The sequence below is a fragment of the Myotis yumanensis genome, unplaced genomic scaffold (genome assembly GCF_028538775.1).
Source record: "Myotis yumanensis isolate MYYU_CA2020_CCGP unplaced genomic scaffold, mMyoYum1.0.hap1 SCAF_9, whole genome shotgun sequence".
Taxonomy (NCBI): domain Eukaryota; kingdom Metazoa; phylum Chordata; class Mammalia; order Chiroptera; family Vespertilionidae; genus Myotis; species Myotis yumanensis.
In genome coordinates, this window is record NW_027223760.1 from 64,273,283 (window position 1) to 64,291,866 (window position 18,584).

The 18,584-nt window shown below is 42.0% G+C and overlaps 2 protein-coding genes across 6 annotated transcripts in view; one reads left to right on the plus strand and one right to left on the minus strand.

Annotated features, from left to right (window-relative positions):
- Nucleotides 1–5,130, plus strand: part of TAX1BP1 (Tax1 binding protein 1) — a 58,205-nt gene extending 53,075 nt beyond the window's left edge. For both annotated transcript variants that reach the window (XM_070424486.1, XM_070424487.1), the window contains exons 17-18: nt 3,337–3,419; nt 4,003–5,130. In XM_070424486.1, the coding sequence (XP_070280587.1) occupies nt 3,337–3,419; nt 4,003–4,204 (285 nt within the window). In that variant the 3' untranslated portion in view covers nt 4,205–5,130. The remainder of the gene's footprint in view (nt 1–3,336; nt 3,420–4,002) is intronic.
- A 1,103-nt stretch (nt 5,131–6,233) lies between these two features.
- Nucleotides 6,234–18,584, minus strand: part of JAZF1 (JAZF zinc finger 1) — a 299,872-nt gene continuing 287,521 nt past the window's right edge. The window contains exons 4-6 of one of the 4 annotated variants that reach the window (XR_011472676.1): nt 14,254–14,423; nt 8,238–8,515; nt 6,234–6,362 (exon numbers count right to left, since the gene is read on the minus strand). Coding sequence is in view for 3 of the 4 variants with exons in the window: in XM_070424488.1 (XP_070280589.1) it covers nt 8,339–8,515; nt 14,254–14,423 (347 nt within the window). In the remaining variant the exon portion in view is untranslated. Of the gene's footprint in view, nt 8,516–13,311; nt 13,362–14,253; nt 14,424–18,584 lie in introns of all 4 variants that reach the window. The other 3 variants (XM_070424490.1, XM_070424489.1, XM_070424488.1) reach the window with 3 other exon arrangements.

Here is an 18,584-nt window from a genome sequence, read left to right on the forward strand (position 1 = left end):
GAGTCTCATCACTTTGGCCTATAGAAGCTGTGGTCTTTAACCATCTATCAACTACCAACCAATCAAATAGGCTAAAGCAAAGTTTCCCAAACTTTCTTCTTTCAGGGCATCTTTAGCATCTCAGTACCTCATAAGTGGAATCTTTTTGTGATTGACATGTTTCATTTAGCATAATGTCCTTGAGATTCATCCCTGATATAATGTGTCAGAATTTCCTTTGTTTTGAAGGCTAAATAATAATCCATTGTATGTTTATGGTATACCTTGTGTTTATCCATTCTTCCATCGATAGACATTAGGTTGTTTCTACCTTTTGAGTATATGCTGACGTGACAATAGGTGTACAAATATATCTGCTCCAGTTCCTGGTTCTTTTGGATCTATAAATAGAATTGCTTTGTCATATATAGTTAGTTATATTTCTATAATCATTGCATTTTGAATTCAGTATAATTAACCCTGTTTTATTGTCCAAGAGATTAACCCATTTTAATATTATTTGTTTGATAAGAACATTTTTTTTCATAGACTAGATTTTGAGTTGGGCATCTAATGAGGAATGTTTGCAATTCAAGTAGAGCAGTTTACCATAGCTTGTTTCATTTGCTTAATAACCAATTTGTGGTGGAAATAGTATTGTGCTGATGGGTCTAGAGATTGATGAACAAAGTAAGTGGTTTAGACTTTTGTAGAAATGAAAATTTAAGAAAATTAATTATTTGGAACTGTTCATAAATAAATTTAAGTATGGTACTCCCAATAAAATTTGCTTACAAGATTATTTTAGTTTAGCTAAAGTACTAGGTGCTAACACTTTAAAATCTGCTATTCAAAGTTCTTTTGGGTTGACATCTTTTAGTTCTACAACTTGAGTACTTTAGTTTTGGGGTGGAAATCTTTCTAACCTGCAATACGTGATTCTCTGCCTTCTTAAAGAATACCTAACATAGCCTTGATGACTCAAGTTCATTAACTTAAAAACCAACATTAAAAGTTATGTGTTTTTTTTGTTGTTAAATCCTCATCTAAGTATATTTTTTCCAGTGATTCTAGAGAGAGTAGAAGGGAGGGCATGGGGAGAGAGAAAGAGAGAGAGAGACAGACAGGCAAACATCGATGTGAAAGAGACACATCGATTGGTTGCCCCCTGCATGTGCCCCATCGGCAGGCCACTGGGTATCGAACCTGTGACCCTTCGGTACATGGTCTGGCGCTCTAACCACTGAGCATGACTGCCAGGGCAAAAGTTAGGCTCTTTTAAGAGGTAAAGGTGTTAGCTCCAATGCTGAAATATTATTGGATGTTTCGAGTTTGTCTGCTTTTCTCTTTTGTCCAGCAGCCATTTTTTTTTATTGCTGCTGACAGTGGGCCTGCTTTAACAGCCTCACTTCCCAAACTAATTGGTTATATTTAATCGCATATGGTTTTGGAAACTAACTGCTGTTGATAAGTAAAATAGAATAAAAGCAGTATTTGTGAGTGATATTTGACTGGTCATTTTGCATGTCAAGGTTATGAGAGACTTTATGAATTGTCTATCATAGAACTTACTGTATACTTTCTGGTTTTGAACTGTTCTCTAAGTAAGTGATTTCTTATTTCATGGGAACTTATGTCTCATAACACCTAGAATTCTACTCGAGTCCCTCACTTGTTTTATTAAGTAACAGGTGATAAAAGATAGGGAATAATAGGGTCATCATTACCAAATTATATATGACTTAAGACTACTAAATGTAAATTGCTTTCCCCACCCCCTGATATTTTATGAGCAATCTTAATATGTCTGTTGGCTAATCTGAGTCTAGTGCCTTAGCTAGCAGCAAACTATTGTTAGCTGATTGATTTGTGGAAGCAGTAAATTGTTGTAAGCTATTAGTCATTATAAAATGGGACATTGTAAGATTTTTATCTTTTCCAATTATTTTTTTAAATGCCACTTCAAAGACTTTATTTTTTCAAAGAAAATGAGATTTTGTTCATTATTTGATATATAGTAGTATAAGCAGATTCAGTGTTTTAAATATTGTTACTGTCGTGTGTGTTAAGTTTAGTAGATTCAACTCTTATATTATTTTTTTCCTCTTTGTATCTATAGATTTAAAAGGTGTCTGGATCTTTTATTACTTAAAGGATTTTAATTTTTGAAGTATATGAAGTACGTTTTGTTTTCCCCAGCCCCTCATTATCTATCCTGTTATTTGTTGCCCACATATATCCTGAGGGAATCATAAATGTAAACAAGCATTTTCTCATGTGATGAACAGGAAAGAAGAAGCCTCTCAAGCCCTTTATTGGACCATTCAGGAGGGGATAATTGTCAGAATAATAGCCATGCTCCCCATCCCCCTAAAAAAGATCATTTGTCTTGTTTGTTCACCACATACACTTTTTGGGCACCTCTTCCTGGGACAGACTTGACTACTTAGCCCATTAATAGCAGCCTGGAGGCAAGCATGACTACCCAGGAATATAAGAACTCATCAGTGCCAGCTCTACCTGTTTATGTGCTGTTTGTTTAGTACATGAGAGCAGCTAACAGCTGCTCAGAGGAGGGAAGCAAATGGGCACCTGCCATGATGTGGCTGCTTTTGATGTAAAGTGAGAGTCTGTGTTTGGCTGTTGATTTAGCATGTACAGATCTCTAAAAAATGACCACAGGGATGGGGGCATGGAAATTGAAGCAATATTTTCTTTCAGATTGAAACTCAGGTTTACAGGTTTTTAGGATTCTTCATTGACAATCAATTAATCAAATATTTGATTTTGATTTTTATTCTTTTACAACAGGGTTTTGAGGCCTGTAGTTTGGAGCTTTGCTTTAACTTGGTTTTCCAGTTGGAATTGTCTGTGTGTGTGTTCATACGTGCCCAAGGACATGTGTACAAACTCATATTTAATAATTTTCATTTATGTGTAATTTCTGTATATTTCACAATGAGTGTAAGTTGTCGAAGATGATACTGTCTTGCAAATTAAGTTATTAAATGAGAGTAACAGGGAAAATAATGCAGTGTTAAGATTTTTATGGAATCCTAAAAAGAAAGTTACCTAAATGTAGGTTCAAAAAAGTTCCTGATCTCTACTGCATTCACACATACAGGTGTGGTATACTCTCCATTACACTAAATACTGCTTTTTATTTCAGGACAGTAATACTTCATCCACAGTGAAATATTCTGTAAGAAATTGTACTTTGAAAATCTAATTAATTTGTAATAGTATTGAAAATTTAAAAAGTGCAGTCTTAATTTCTTTATACTATGCTTGATTGAATTGAAAAACTTGAGTTTCGTTTCATTTTTCTCAAAAAGTTGCAAAATTATTTTTTGCTAGGAGGATGAGAATGTGCCCACTGCTCCTGATCCTCCAAATACGCATTTGCATGGGCATGGGACAGGCTTCTGCTTTGATTCCAGGTAATTTTTCTCTTTCTTATGTAAAATGTGGGTTATATAGAACATGACTCTCAAAGTTTGGTTTCTGCAAACTTGTTAGAAATGCACGTGATTAGGGACCTACTTCATTCCTTCTGAACTTAAAACTCTTGGTGTTTTAACATGCCTTCCTGGTGATACTGATGCACAAAATCCTTTAAGAACCAGTGCTGTGGACACACTCAAATGAACACTGTTGGGAATGATAAGATGTATTAATTATAGGTTTACCAGTAGCATTCGTTGTTAGTTAAAAATTGATTTCTTGTCAGTAAGCCTCATTTCACATAATGTAATTGTATTTGGGGGACTTTAATGAAAAAAGGTTTTTCTTTGTCAATCTAAATGTAAAAGTAAATTTAGAGGCTTTATAAATGCTTTACACAATTGTCAGTAGCAACCATTTAGAAGCAGGTTTCTGGAGTAACTGAAGAGTTTCAAGGTAAATTGTTTAGTATGAATATCAGCTTAACTAGATAAATGTAGCCTTGTCATATTCTGAAGAATGCTATTGTTAGATATTTATTAGAAATATGTAATTCTTTCATTTTCCTATTTCTTTAAGCTTTGATGTTCACAAGAAGTGTCCCCTCTGTGAATTAATGTTCCCTCCCAACTATGATCAGAGCAAATTTGAAGAACATGTTGAAAGTCACTGGAAGGTGTGCCCAATGTGCAGCGAGCAGTTCCCTCCTGACTATGACCAGCAAGGGTTTGAAAGACATGTACAGACCCATTTTGATCAGAATGTTTTAAATTTTGATTAGTTACTTTTTATTATGAGTTGATAATACAGTTTAGCAGTTTAAAAAAAAAATCATCTCAAATAGACCACTAGGAGCCCACAGGTAATCACTTCCATGCACCCTCTCCCGTACTCTTCTGACCAAGATCTACTTTGAGTTTGGTGTTACTAGGGTTGGGGGTCAATGTTTGGCTTATCGATAAATATAATTTTAACCTCTTTTAATCTTACCTGCTTAAGAAAAGAAGCTCTTGGGTGTTTGTATTTTCATTTATTCCCCAGTTTGCAAAATTATATGACTAAAGGAAACAAGGATTATTCTAATGTTACTGCATTGGGAAGAAAAAGTATTATAGTTAATTATTTAGCAGAATATTTACAAGTTTCTGTTGACCTTGTTGGTTGAGCATGACTACTAAATATTATGTAATAATAAAAAGCATTTATCATAACAGTCTTGCAAAGTAATTCTTTGAATACAGAAATTTGCATAATTTAGCCCATGAAATGTTTTTTTTTAAGCCTCTTAAGAAATGGAGCTCTACGTAGAATGAGATCACATGCTTGCAGTATGACAAATATTCTTTTTATATTTGAAATATTTGCTTTAGGAATTAAGGGAAGGCATATTTTACTAATTTTGTGACTAAATTTTTTTTAGAATAGCCTGAACAGTTATGTTTAAGCCATCATAAAGTTATTATTTCTATCATGGGAAAATGGAATAAGGTATGTTGTACAGTTGTTTCATATTCTATGATCTACTAAATAGTGGTGTTTGTGGCATAAAATCACAGGAAATGTATCCTTATCTTTTCACATTTTCCTAATTAGAGTATAACTTTGAAATAACGTTCTCAGTGATTAAAAATGTAATATGTAAATAAGTTGTGTTTCTGCTATGTATAGTATTCATCAACATTAAAGAGGACACATTTTTGGAGGTGATTTTATTGTTAAATTTATTTGTGATCGTTTTTCATTAAGTCTAGCATCTTGAACATCTTTTTTTGTCTGAATTTTTAAAATGTTTTCGGCACTGTATTTCTCTTTTATACTATCAATATTAAGAATTTAAAGTATTGGTTTTTTTATTCTGCTGCTGAAAATACTCAAACTATTTAAGATGTTAAGTCAACAGTCAGCGTGGTTGCATTTGGGGTGCTGTATATGAACTGCATCATACATCTGTATTTGTTTCTAGGAGCGGAATTTGTGAGCATTTCAATAGGTCAGTTGGTAGAGCGGAGGACTATAGGCTATGTCTAGGAGCAGAATTTGTCTATTGTTGGAATCCTTTAAAAAGACTTTTTGGTCTAGGGAAACCAGATGTTTAGGACTTCATATTTTAGCTTCCTTAAGGTCACATGATAAGCAGAATATTTCAGAGAAAATGTTCTGTAATAGAGCATTTTTATTGCATTAGTAATTATGGACCATGATGACCTAAAAGTCTTTGAATATTATAGTACTACCACCAGTGAAATAAGATTATTCATTTTAGTAGTCTTGGACTTTAGCTTTTTGCCTCAAGCTGGAAAACATCAAAGTAAGTTCAATTCCACTGTGGTCTGAGAACATGCTTTGTAGCATTTATATTCTTAGGAATTCAAGTGTGTTTTGTGGCTTATAATGAATGGTCTTTCTTGGTGGATGTTCTGAGTGAACATTGTGTATTCTGTTGTTGGATAAAGGATCAGTAGTTCAAAACAAGTTACTATAACAGTTAATTGTTGATGCTGTTGAGTTTAAATCCTTACTGATTCTCTAACTGCTGCATTGCTAGAGTGTTGTTGACATGTCAAAGTAAAATAGTGGATTTCCTTCTTTCTTCATCACTTTTTGCCTCCCATATTTTGATGTGCTGCTGTTAGGCAAATATTAAGCAAAAAATTAAATACACTCTACATGCTGAATTCTGGGGGGTGGGTGGGGAAGGAAAGGCAGCCTACGGTAGAACAAGGCACTGAGGAGGTAGAGTAGTTTCCGTGGTAAACTTGATACTGGCTTTTCATGATGGATGCTAATGAAAATAAAGAGCCATGTTTATTTTGGGTCAGAGACAGTTTATTTAAAATGCAATTTCATCTACATTTATAAGCAGCTTTTCTTGACAGGATTTTGATTCATTAAGTTGTCTTCAGTTCTAAAACCTCTGTCGCTTTCAAACTTAATGTGCTCTGTCCCAAACAACAAAACATATGAAAATATAATTTAAAGCACAGTTTTCACAGACACAGTACAATACATTCACTATACACGGTATAACAAAATATTCCCATCCTTACCTTTAGTAATACTGTCACAATGAATAAGCAAGTAGAAGTTGGAATTTGTTTTATAGTTGAAAGAAATGTTAACATGCACAATGACTATTTTATGACTGTTTAGCTGTTGAACTGCTGATCCAGCCTGCAATTTCTTGCACTAGAAAGAGCAAAAGCTAAATAACTGATGGCCTAAAAAATTTTTGGTCAATTATAGGTAAATGTGAAATAGCCAGTAGGGCCTTCTTATGCACCAACTAATGGCTTTTTCTGTCTAGATCACCCTTTTCAACATACAGAATAGCACTGTATATCAGGACCAAGACCATGCTTCAGAGATCTGAGGAAATTTTTAAAGGGCAGTGTCTTTATAAATACTTAAAAATCCCTCATTATGAGGGATTCACAACTTAAGAATATAGAAGCTTACTCATCTGGCTAACAGAAACATGGGAAGAAAGTTATTTTATAAGCAATGCAAGTTTGCGTTTTACCAGTTTTGTGAGCAGTTGGCCACCTCAAAGCAATTTTTATTGCATAATTAAGCAACTGGTAAACTCATGTTCAAGGAATAGCACTTGGGAGAAAAGAACACTCAAGGCATGATAGTATTGTTGGTGAGAAAAACATCAGGAATGGTCCAGACGTAGAGTTATTCTAATGGGTCATATATTAGTCATTCTTTGACCACCTGCTGCAAGAAAGCACTTAATTCTCAATAAGGCTCAATTTCATTTCGGCAAATTGTTTTACAAAGCTAAACAGACGTTTCAAGTGGAACACAGACATCTACAATGTGATAGGAAAAGTGCCTTTAAAGTCTAAAAACAACGAACATGAAGAGGAGGCAGTAGGGGCCTAAACAAAAATGTTCCCCTTTGAACCATGCTTGGAATTTTCTTATTTGTAACCCACAGGTTTGTTAGGGCAGTGGTTGTAAGAATTGGCAACACATAAAACATTAAATCTGTTGGCAATAGAGAACTACAAAGTGCTTTAAAACTTCACCTAAAGATGAAGATAGAAATAAATTTTACACAAAATTTGTATGTATTTCAAAATGTTTCCTAACAGATTTCAGGGAAACATATTTCACTAAATTGGTATCTTGTTCTGCAAGTATCAATAGACATAAATGGAATCCCTTGCACTCAATAAGTGTGTTAAATTAATGAGTGAACTGAACAGACTATTGTACAAAAACACCATTTATAACACTAAAATAATTGGTAAGTCAGATGGCAAGATTTTCAGCTTTTTAAAGGGCAAAAGGACTTGCAAGATAATATAAAACACAGAAAAGCATACCTTTTATGTATGTTATTTAAATATGAAAATATTTTTAGCATATGTTAAACATTCTTTTTTAATTTATATTTCAATTACCTAAAGTCTTTCTACTCACAAATACTAACTCCATTATGTAAGGCATGATAACCAGTTTGATAATGAAGGTATTATTTTGGTTTTGAACATAGTGAGTTAATGTGTTGAAAAAACCTCAGTCACACTACAAATCTTGGGGGGGGCTTGGGAAGCAAACCTCTGTGCCAGCCCCTCCTCCCCCAACTGCTATCACTGCAATACAACTGAACAATATGCAACATGCCCTCAACCATATTTGTTTTGGGGGAAATGTGCTGAGAACCTAGAGCTTTTTTTTTTAGCACCTTATATCAAAGTAATGAAAATGGATATGATGATTACATGTGCAAATGTACAAAATCATTAACTCTACAAAGATACATCATTCCAAAATTACAGAAAAAATTTAAAGCATGCATTTACTTCTTTAAAGGGTGGCTGAATGCTTCCCCTGAAAAAAGGTGGCTGTTTTCAAAATCAGCAACTGCTGGTGAGGATTCCTTGGCACAGTTATGACCAGCATGTTATTGCTGCATCTTCCTGATAATCTCAGCCGACACCGGGGGATGGAAATTGATTGTGTGGTGCCGCAGGCCCTGAGCTGTCTTGTAACTCTTACCACAACGACATTTGAATGGTTTGCGGACACGAATCTGTGTTCTGTGACCATTCTTAGCATGGTACTTTATGCCATTCACATTCTGTGGAGAAGACAGAAATACCACCTATTAGATGGAGTCCTATAATGTCCGTCCAAGTGGGAAAATGTCAGTGTGCTCTCGGATGCAGCTGTGCACATGGGGTCACCCCCACAGCTACCTCAAGGTAATTCAGATACGCCTCACTCTGAAAATGAAAGGACTGACTTCACATTGTATATAAAATATGTATTTGAGACTCAGAGGCTGTATAGAAGCACAGTTCCCTCTGCATCTTTTTTCTACTCTGAAGAAAGTTAACAATGGGCAATTATATAAAAATATCCTCAGGCTGCTCAAAAAAAAAAAACAACAACTCTAAAGGAAGAAAACAGGGCAGGGCAGTAGAGTTCCAGACATGTATAAAATGACAGCTGTGGTGCCGGTACCTCCCTTACTGGAATTCCTGTCCGTTTTCTACTCTGCGAGAAGTCAGTGTGTCTGCCATGGTGGGAACTCCATGCTCACAGTAAGTAATACTGAGCAGACTAGTATGTACTGCATTCCAGACCTACAGTGAACTTGAACATCTTCAGATTATGGAAGTCTCTGCACAGAAGAGCCCTAGACTTCAGACTGGCCTGCAGATCTTATGTGGCACCCAAAACATCTAAATGCTTTCTGCTAATTGGTTTTGCTCACTTGTTAGCATATCCTATGTAAGACTCCATGGCTAGAATCACTCTACAGATGTAATAGCTACTATTGCTCATCCCATTAGATGTGAGTAAATGGGCTCAGGGCACTGACTCACTGATGGAAGACTTAAGAATAAATGGCAGAGGTGATACTAGAGCACAAGTATTGGAAAATTCCCATCAGCTGTTGCCAGATTAGGGACTAAGAGGGAAGAGAGAGGACCTGAGACGAAGTTGTTGAGCACAGATCACCGGAGGAGTGGGCTGTTTCTGAATCTAGTCCCACTGAGCCCGGTCCTATGCCCAGCTAAAGCACTCAGCACAGTCTTCTCTATCTTCACAAGTGGCCCTTGGTGAGCTCCCAGAGAATGGGACGGACTGTCTGCTGCTATTTCATGAGCATCTAGCACAGTCTGGTATTTGAGTGAATGAATTGGTTAGAATGTGCAATTCCTCTGGGAGGAATTGAGAGTTGCCATTAAACAGTGGTTATTACTACTTACGTTTCCTTCTTAGCGTTTCACAGTGCTCACTGGTACCTTTAAAAGTTTTTGGTAGAGAATCCTGCTTGACTTTGTTGAGCCCAGTGGTGCCAAATAGCAACCAAGTGGCAGTGCTCGAAGTCTGAATGAAGGTTGTCCAGTGAGTTGATCACAAGAACCCTTTGCCCTGAACACCTACCTGCTCTTGGCCCTCCTGCATCAATCCCCGTGTGCAGGGCGAGGAAGCACCTCACTAGTCTTCTAAAGGGAGTAAGAGCTCACTGCAGTGGGACAATGGCAGATCAGATCCATTAAAATAGTTACAAGGGTAGCTATGCCGTGTCAGTCCCCTGCTGGCCCAGCCATCCCTCCAGACTCCCAGGCATGTAAGGAAGCCAACCTCCAGCTCTAGCCCCACCTGGTATCTTGCAGTCGTGAGAGACCCAGGTGAGAACTCCCCAGCTGGAGCCAGGCAACCCAGAACCATGGAAGGTAATGGGTTTAAGCTATTTGAAAGAGGAAGAGTTAATAATACAGTTTTATGACCATTAGAGAAAGATCAACTTTCCAAGTAATAGTAACATGTTAGGCAGTCTGGCTCACAAATGCCAGAAACTTGAATTTGCCTGCTCCATAGCCTATTTATTAGCTCAAGATATTCACTGCCTACTAGGGTCACTTTCTGTGGATGGAGGGTTATTAAAACATTTCATGTCTCTGTTCTCCCAGGGAACTTGTTACAAGAAGGATCTTTAAAAATCCAGCTACCCCTGTGCCCAGCAGTACCACGTGCACCTTGTCAGGGAACAGAGGACCAATAATAAACATCGAGCCAGGAAGCAAAAAGGCATAGCAGCGCCCAACAGGATCCGGGCCTGAGTGTTTACAGTAATTAGGTGAGGGAAACTTTGAAATCAAATGACCAAAGCCAGTCCAATACAAAGCCAGATGATCAGTGCTCACCAGAAGGGCAAACCCAGGTTCTGTGCTCCCAAATGGAATATGTACGTGGTGGTGCATGTCTGCCTGTGAGGAAAACAGCCAATTCCATACATCAGGCTTACTAATCTGGAAAGATGAGCTGCACTTTTGGGAACACAGTCCAAGAACTTAAGACCTACCTTACCACCTTTTTCTCTGTTGCTGTCATTTAAAATTTTCACAAGTGTCAAAGTATACCCTTACCACAAATGTTAGTACTCAGACTCCAGATTTCCCCATTCTATTCACACACAGAGGTGGGAACTCCCACTTTCTAAGACTTTAGAGCAGGGGTCCTCAAACTTTTTAAACAGGGGGCCAGTTCACTGTCCCTCAGACCGTTGGAGGGCCGGACTATAGTTTAAAAAAACAACTATGAACAAATTCCTATGCACACAGCGGCAGCAAAAACACCCGGCAGGCCGCATGTGGCCCGTGGGCCGTAGTTTGAGGACCCCTGCAGTTTAGAGTCTTAAAAAGATTCACTTACGTTTCTAATTGCAGAGACCTTAAGCTGAGTTTGGTCTTTAAAAGTTAACAAATAATGACAGGCAACTGGAAAATGAAATGCTTAAATCCTCTGACCTCTGAAGAGAGGAAAGGGAATTTAGTTTCAAAAGGGGGTGGAAGGTAGCTGACATGAAAGTCTCCTGCTGATGGCTTGCTGCCTCATTCGATAGCAGACACGGTAACTCCCTGGAATCATGGAGTCACGAAGCTGCTGGACGACAGAACTGCAGTGGGACCCGGGGGTGCCCGGTTCCAGAGTCGGCATTTCCCCCCACACTTCACGCCTACGTAAAGTGCCAGGTGCTCACTCCTTAGTGCAACCAGATGGTAGGCTCTGGAAAATCTTGGGAGTTGGGAAGGGTTGGGACACGCCGTCTGGAGAGAGCTGCCTGTGGAGTACAGCAGTCTGCCACAGGGCCAGCATGGAAGGGAGGAAGGGGCGGGGCAGGGGGTACAGGGCTGTGTGGTGGGCTGGGCAAGGTTGGCATCAGCTCATTTCCATGCCAGGAACGACCTGCCCGGATGAGGGAACTGGGCCTGACAACAATTTAGAGTCTTTTCTCAAAATTCCACTTCAAATCAAATCATGAAACCTAAAGTCAAGCTTGGCCATCGTGTCCTTAACACGTTAAGCGCCATGTCAGTCACTGGTGATGGACACTGTACTTTCTGTCCGGACCGGTCAGTCACTGATGCCGGCAGCATATCGGTGAAATCGGATATTGTGGGCTAAACAGAAGGAAGACAAAACAGGCTTGGCACTTAACGTGTTAACTGTACTTGATCTTGCTGTCTGAGGCTGAGTAAGGTATGTGACACGTGCCCTTGATAGAAAAACCATCACTTTGAATTTCCTGCAGCCCTTGATGTTCTACAAGCCCTTGAAGTTGCTTGGGGATTTGATGAGGAAGAAAAGCGAAGAAGCAAAAGTTGGGGGTCGTGGTGGTGAGTTTGGAATTAGAAGTAAACAGCATATGGAAAGGTCAAGACAGCTTTAGCCTACGAGTGGGGAGTCAGTCTGGGAACTGGCGGAGGTGGCATTTGCACCTTGAAAAATGCGGCGAAGAGGGCATCCTAGGCAAAGGAATTAACATGGGAAACTGCGGAGACTTAGGTGTCCTGTGGGTCCCTCTCTCTTGTCCTACTCAGTATGAAGCCTGGGAAGTGAAGATACTCATCTTTCAGTTCTGCAAATGCCCATGAAAAGGTGAGGAAAGCTGATCCTGAGTCAGTGCCCAAGACACTAACTGTTAGAGAATCCCTGACACTGGGGCAGATAGCGGACAGATGTGATGTTAGCCTTGGAAACAAGGTGGCGGCACTTGGGCATTCTGCCCGACCCCACAGCACGCAGCACCCAGTCCAGCCATCATGCGGTAAATAAGGAGCTCCACTGCCCGCGGCCAGTCACTGCCCAGCAGAAAGAGGCGGACGGAGCTTCAGGGAAGATGACACGCATCTCTAGCACTTGGGTAGGAGGAGTTACATGTTTGTTCTTGTCCCCTCTATCTTACTAGACATTCTGGTCAGAAAAGGAAACTCGTACTTCCCTTTTGGAACTTAGGACCATGAATTGCCACCACCCCTGTCATCTGTCAGGGATGCTGAAGCAGCCCAAGGGGTCCCTCAATTTTCGTTTGGCCTTACGTGGAGAAAAAGCACCCCCAAAAGCCCTATCGGCCCAGACCTGGACAACTACTAGAGGAAGTTGCTAGAAACCCAAGAAAAATCAAAGCAGAAGGATAGTGACAAATAGAAATGTCCATGGGGAAGGGTATAAAAAAGGAATGAAGCTGGAGATGGGAAAGGGAATGCCTCGTCCTCGAGCTAAAATACAGGGTGTAGCGTTTACTGCAGGTGAGAAGAGCCTCTGGAAAGCAGGCTGGTACAAGGACTGTTCCCTGGCAAACTCTCCACTTGGAAATGAAAAAAGGGAGAGCAAAACAAAACCTCTTTCTGCAATGCAGAGCTGCCTCTGGGAAAAGAGCTTGTCTAACAGTCCCTGGGGTCTGGCATCCTGTCCTCTCCCGCCTCCCACCTTCTGAGACCTGTTCTGACCTGAGCAGGGCACCCCCGTGTGACTCCTCTCCATCCTGGAGTTTCATGTTAGTCTAAACACAGCGCATCTGAACTTGCCACAGGGAGGTGTTCACAGTCCACAGAGCCGGTGAAGTCTTGGGCCACTTACCTTATGATACATTTGTTTCATTCTTTTATCAGTAGCTGGTATAAAAAGTACTGAAATAGATTATTTTTTAATGTTCAGTGACACATACTTAAAGAGCAATGTAAGTGCTTATGCTATCACACAATTTTTAAGCTTTTAAAAAAAGTCAGTTGCTGAGCTCTGGGAAATGAGCATATCAAATGCACCAGATACGTTTCTGATTTTTATATTTCTATCCCAGAGTTGGATTTTAAAGAACTGCTAACAAAGTTTGCATTAAAAAAAAAGTGTCCTCAACCCACACTGGCTTGCTGTGGGTGTTTTTCTCGTTTTGTCTCATTGAGGTTTTTAAATAAAAAATTTAGTGCCCAGGCATCCTATGACACAGAGTCAGGTCCTCAGAGTCATGGCTCTGTGCCATCTACAGAGAAGAGAGGATGCTGAACCTGAAGTGGGTGGTTTGGTGAGAAAAATACCAAAGGCCCCTTTTCTCCTGATCTCCTTTCATGCCCCTGGCGGGCAGGGAGCAAGAGCTTTCTCAGCTGGAAGCTAATACCAGACAACATTTCCCAAAAGGGCTCTGTGAGCCAGGCCTTTGTGACTTCAAAGTGGTCTCTGTGAGCCACCTGGACAGACCAGCACTGGGGAAGGTGTTTGGCAAATAAATAGGTGACACATTTTGTATTCTGACTGATACGGCATGAATCTGAAGAATATAATATCAAAGGTATGGTCCTCCTACCAAGAAAAGCTCTTGGCCTTCAGGTCCACATGCCAGTGGAGGGGAAAACCCACTCAACACCTAGAGGGCACGTATGTGTCCAAGTGGACACCGGACACCCAGCGGGCACAGGAGAGGGATGCTCTCAGGACTGTCCGCTCTCTTCACCAGGAAGAATGGGCTGCTGTCTGACATGGGACTCCTCTCCTGTATGGTCAAGCCAAGTGAGGTGGGACCTTTACCTTGTATCTCTTTTTACATCCAGGAACTGGGCAGGCAAAAGGCTTCTCCTCCCCTCCGTTCATGCACATGGAGCTGAGGATGGCCTCGGAGCTGATGGCGCTCTCTGTGGTCCAGGACTCATCGCTGTCCGACTCCTCGTAGTCCACCTCCTCCTCATCGTACTCACTGCCTGCAGGGTCACAGAGCAAGGCCTGTTAGGAGCAGTCACCTCCCCGCAGGTGCACTCTGGCCCCAGAGGACAGGAGGAGCCAGGGACCCAGGGGCAGGATGGGCAGCTCCTGCCCTGGGAGAGGGCATTCCAGGCACAAGAGCCGGCAAACATTATCTGGTCCTGGGACAGGCCTGGTGGGAAGGTCTCTGCATTCCCATCTAAGAGACCAGGTTAAGGACTTCCCACCAATCCATATCCCGGCATTGGCTGAGCAGGAGCTTGAACTCGGTTCTGTGGCAGCCCAGGCTTTGATTGCAAAGGTGCTGGGAAGCCTCGAAGCCAAAACCAAAGTGATCAATGACAACAAACTCCTCCCACCCCAACACACACAAACACAAGCTGCACCTGACATTGCCCCCTTAGTTTGATGCTTTGTTGGCCTAGTCAATGCAGGAATCTGTGGGAGGGGTTACATTTTACACTTACTAGGTATTTGCCTTTAGTGGGGATGAATTTCAGATTTTTTTTTTATATAGGTTATGCTGGAAAGACCATGAGGAAATTTGGAATTAAAGGGGGTTTATCCAGAGCTAGAGGACAGAAATGCCTGGAGCTCTGGGCAAACTGTCAGGGTCAGAATACAGCTCCAGCTCAGGGAAGACCACCCCTGACCCCAGGGAACTACCCCACATTCCCTGGGAGGCAGGGAGGGTAGGCCCACCCCAGTCAGATGGCTCAGGCGGGAGCCGGGATTCTCCGTATTGCTGAGGTGAACAGCTCTGCTGGTAGTTGAAGTTAAAATCTACTTCACTGACTTCTCCGGATGGCAGGGATGGGAGCCACTTCACCAGCAGCCCCCTTTTGCTCTTTTTAAATGAGGCCCAGAGCCATTTATTTTGAGCTTTTGCACAATACAACCCCGAAGGACATAATTCTACAGATCATAAACAGTGTAAAATAATATGTTGACAAGTCTTAATGCATTTACAAGCCCGGTGGAATAAATAGGAATTATAGCACAACATTAATAAGACTTATATGGTAGCAATTACAGTTGTGAAATTCATCCCCCAGGTGTGAGGCTAAATTGCACCAGGGGCCTGCCTGGGTGCTCCATGGGCTCTCTGCTACATCAATTATTTCAACACCAGATATTGGCACTTTTATTGGGTTTCATTTTAATAGGCATTAATAGGATTGTTTGAAGAGCCCGTTGAGCCAGGAACAAGGACGCCAGCATCTGAGGCTAACACTTAAAAGAAGGAGCCAGGGAGGAAGGAAGGGACCTCGGGTTGACTGAGTGCCTCTCATGTTTCACGCACGTTAGACGCCTTATCTCATTTAATCCTCCAGTGACCCTGTGAGGTGGGGATGACTGTCACTTTCATACGTTTGAGAAAACTGATCCCTTCGAGGCTCAAGAGCTTATGCATTCTCAATTAGCCATTAAGGGTGGTCACTTTTCCCCACACCACTTCCTGGCCCCTAATACCAGCAGCTCTCTGACGGGGTCCCAACCTTGTTGCTGGTTCTTCACCATCTACCACTCAGATGGAATTCAAAGTTGTCTGTTTTGAAACTCACAGATGGTACAGAAAGAAGTTTGGCAAAAGTGAGGCCCTGGAGTTAACTGGGTTTTGGTGAGCCCTGCTGTATACTTGGCTGTGGCCCCCAGAAATGAGATCTCTTTGGAAACACTCACAGGACACAGCACAGGGTCTGCACCACATGAGTTTGAGCTTTTGAACGGCCTTGTTTAGGACATTTCACTCAAACAAATGCCACATGCTGGCGCCCTTTAAATTGCTTGTTAGAGAACCAGACTCGCTATTTCGCAAAGCTCCTCCAGCAGGGCTTCAGGAGGTCAGAATGACTCATTTATTCATCTCATTGGGCTCATTTGTTAACCTGAACACCAAGAACCACGCAGCATTTACGATGGCGGGAAAGCCTCCGCCCGAGGAGGGCTTAATGAAGCCCAGCAGAAGAGAGAACCTCAAAACTCCACCAGATCAAAGGGGCCAGGTCTGAGGGGCTGGTGCTTTGGGTACAGTCACCTGCAAGCCACGTGGCATCCACAATCATTTCTGCAAAATTTTGCAAGCAACGATGATAAGTGTTTCCTCTGTGGGAAAGAGGGAGCTCAAACCCCAACACCCTGTCTGTTGATGTAGGTAATTGGGGCAGGGAGTTGGTTGGGACGATTTGGAGCGTGAGAGTCACAGGAAGCATCTACTACCCAACTGGGGCCCAGAGCCGGTGTCTGGGGATCAGCTGGCAGGCATCCCCAAGGCCACCCCCCTAGCAAGCTCTGTTAGGGAGCTGGGTCTGGAGTCAGAATTTTGGAACTAGGAGGAACTTAAAGGGCCACTGAACCCCACACATTGTAACGTCTCAGAAGTCAGCCCAAGGTCACGGTGACAGCCGTGTGTTTGGGTCGTCCTTCCTTCAGGCTACTTGGCTCAGGATTCTAAGCAGGAAAGGCCACTTTGGCACATACCCATTCATCTTCATCAACCCTTCCTCCTCCTCCACCCGCCCCCTTTCTGTAAGTCAGCCCTGAATCCTGCTGAGTGCCACCTGGGTGGGACTGGGTGTTCACAAAACAGGAAAACCTGCTCTCTGCCAACACCCCTCCCCACACTTTAATATTTGAAGGGTCCAGAGGAAAGCTTTCTCACAAATAAGAGAATCCACAGGCCTAAATTAAGAAAAACAAAGATCCTATGGAAACAGCTTCGTTAGAACAACGGCGCCGGGTTAGTGTCACCTACCCTCTGAGTTGAGCCACCTGGGGAAGCTGACAGAGCAGGGACCAAAGTGAAGACATCCCCTGTGTTTAAAACAAAGACCGAAGGACTGGCTCAGGTTTCTAATTCTGATGAACCCGTTATCAATTAGAAGACAACTGACCCACATCTCAAAAGGGGCCCAAGGTCAGAGGACACAAAGGACCAATGGGCTGCTGGGATGCCGGGAACACCCTGTGAGTTAGCCAAGCAGTCATCCTGGTAGGATGGTTCTTGTTTTTGCTGAGGCTCAGTTACAAAATTCCATGGCTCCGAGGCTTTGCCCCAACCTTCGCCCCATAAATCCTGGGATTTTTTAGTGCACCAGCGGGCAGAATAGGATTTCAGGAATTCATAGGTGGCATGATAGCCCAAATGCCTGGTTTTTAGATTTGCCCTCCTTTTGCTTTAAGTCATTTGTTCCTTAAATTCTGGTATTTACCTGCCTACCTTAACCTACCTGCACTTACTTGGATTTATTTTTTCAGTGGGAAATTGTAGCTGCCCAAGAATGAGCAAGTTTTGTTTTACACGTGCAGTTCTGGGAACAGGAGGAGTTGGGAGATGCCACTGCCATTTAGGTTCGGGTGGTGGGGGTGGGGGCTCCTATGACCCTGGTGCTTGGAGAGGACCCAGTTTAACAGAGGCCAAAGCTGGGGTTCAGAAGGTGAGGGGTTGCCAAGGTCACTGGCTAGAAATAGGCAGACTGGACTGGTACTTGGGTCTTTGGTTCCAAAGTTTGTGCTCCTTTGATTTCTTTTACAATTGACCACGGCCAGTACAAGGGAGATAAAGATGCAACGCACAGTCTGAATCACTGGGGAGGGAGGGAAATGGACACATCGGGTGGAGCCACCCACAGCCGCACGTGGGGGCAGTGTCCGAGCACGTGGAGGTCCAGTCTTTCAAAGAAGAGTCACCTGAGTTGTTAATTTGCAGACTCTTAGACATTATTAACCAACTTTAAAATGACATTCACCAGTGTTAGAGTTTCTACAGGAAAATGTAACTTCACTGTCACATGTAAATATTGGTGGCCACTAACTTCCTTGGATTGAATTTTCCATTTTCACACCCCACAGTTGCACTGTCCCCACAGGGGGGCCTGAGCTGGGCAGAAACAGCAGCTGAGAGGCATTTTGGGGGCCCCAGGAGCTCATTTCAGCATTTCAATTTGGGAAATGAGAACACTTAGCTAGGACTTCACGATAAGACAAATATATTGCTCAAAAATGCCTACTGGTTGTCAACAAAAGAAGTCAACACCAGAGCTGGTTTCATGAATCACATGAAACTGCAAGGCGGTGCGGAGCGCCTGTCCACACACTCACCCACCTGGCCTGAGTGCCCGGGAGCCTTCCAGGGCTTCTGCTGAGCTCACTCTCACCTG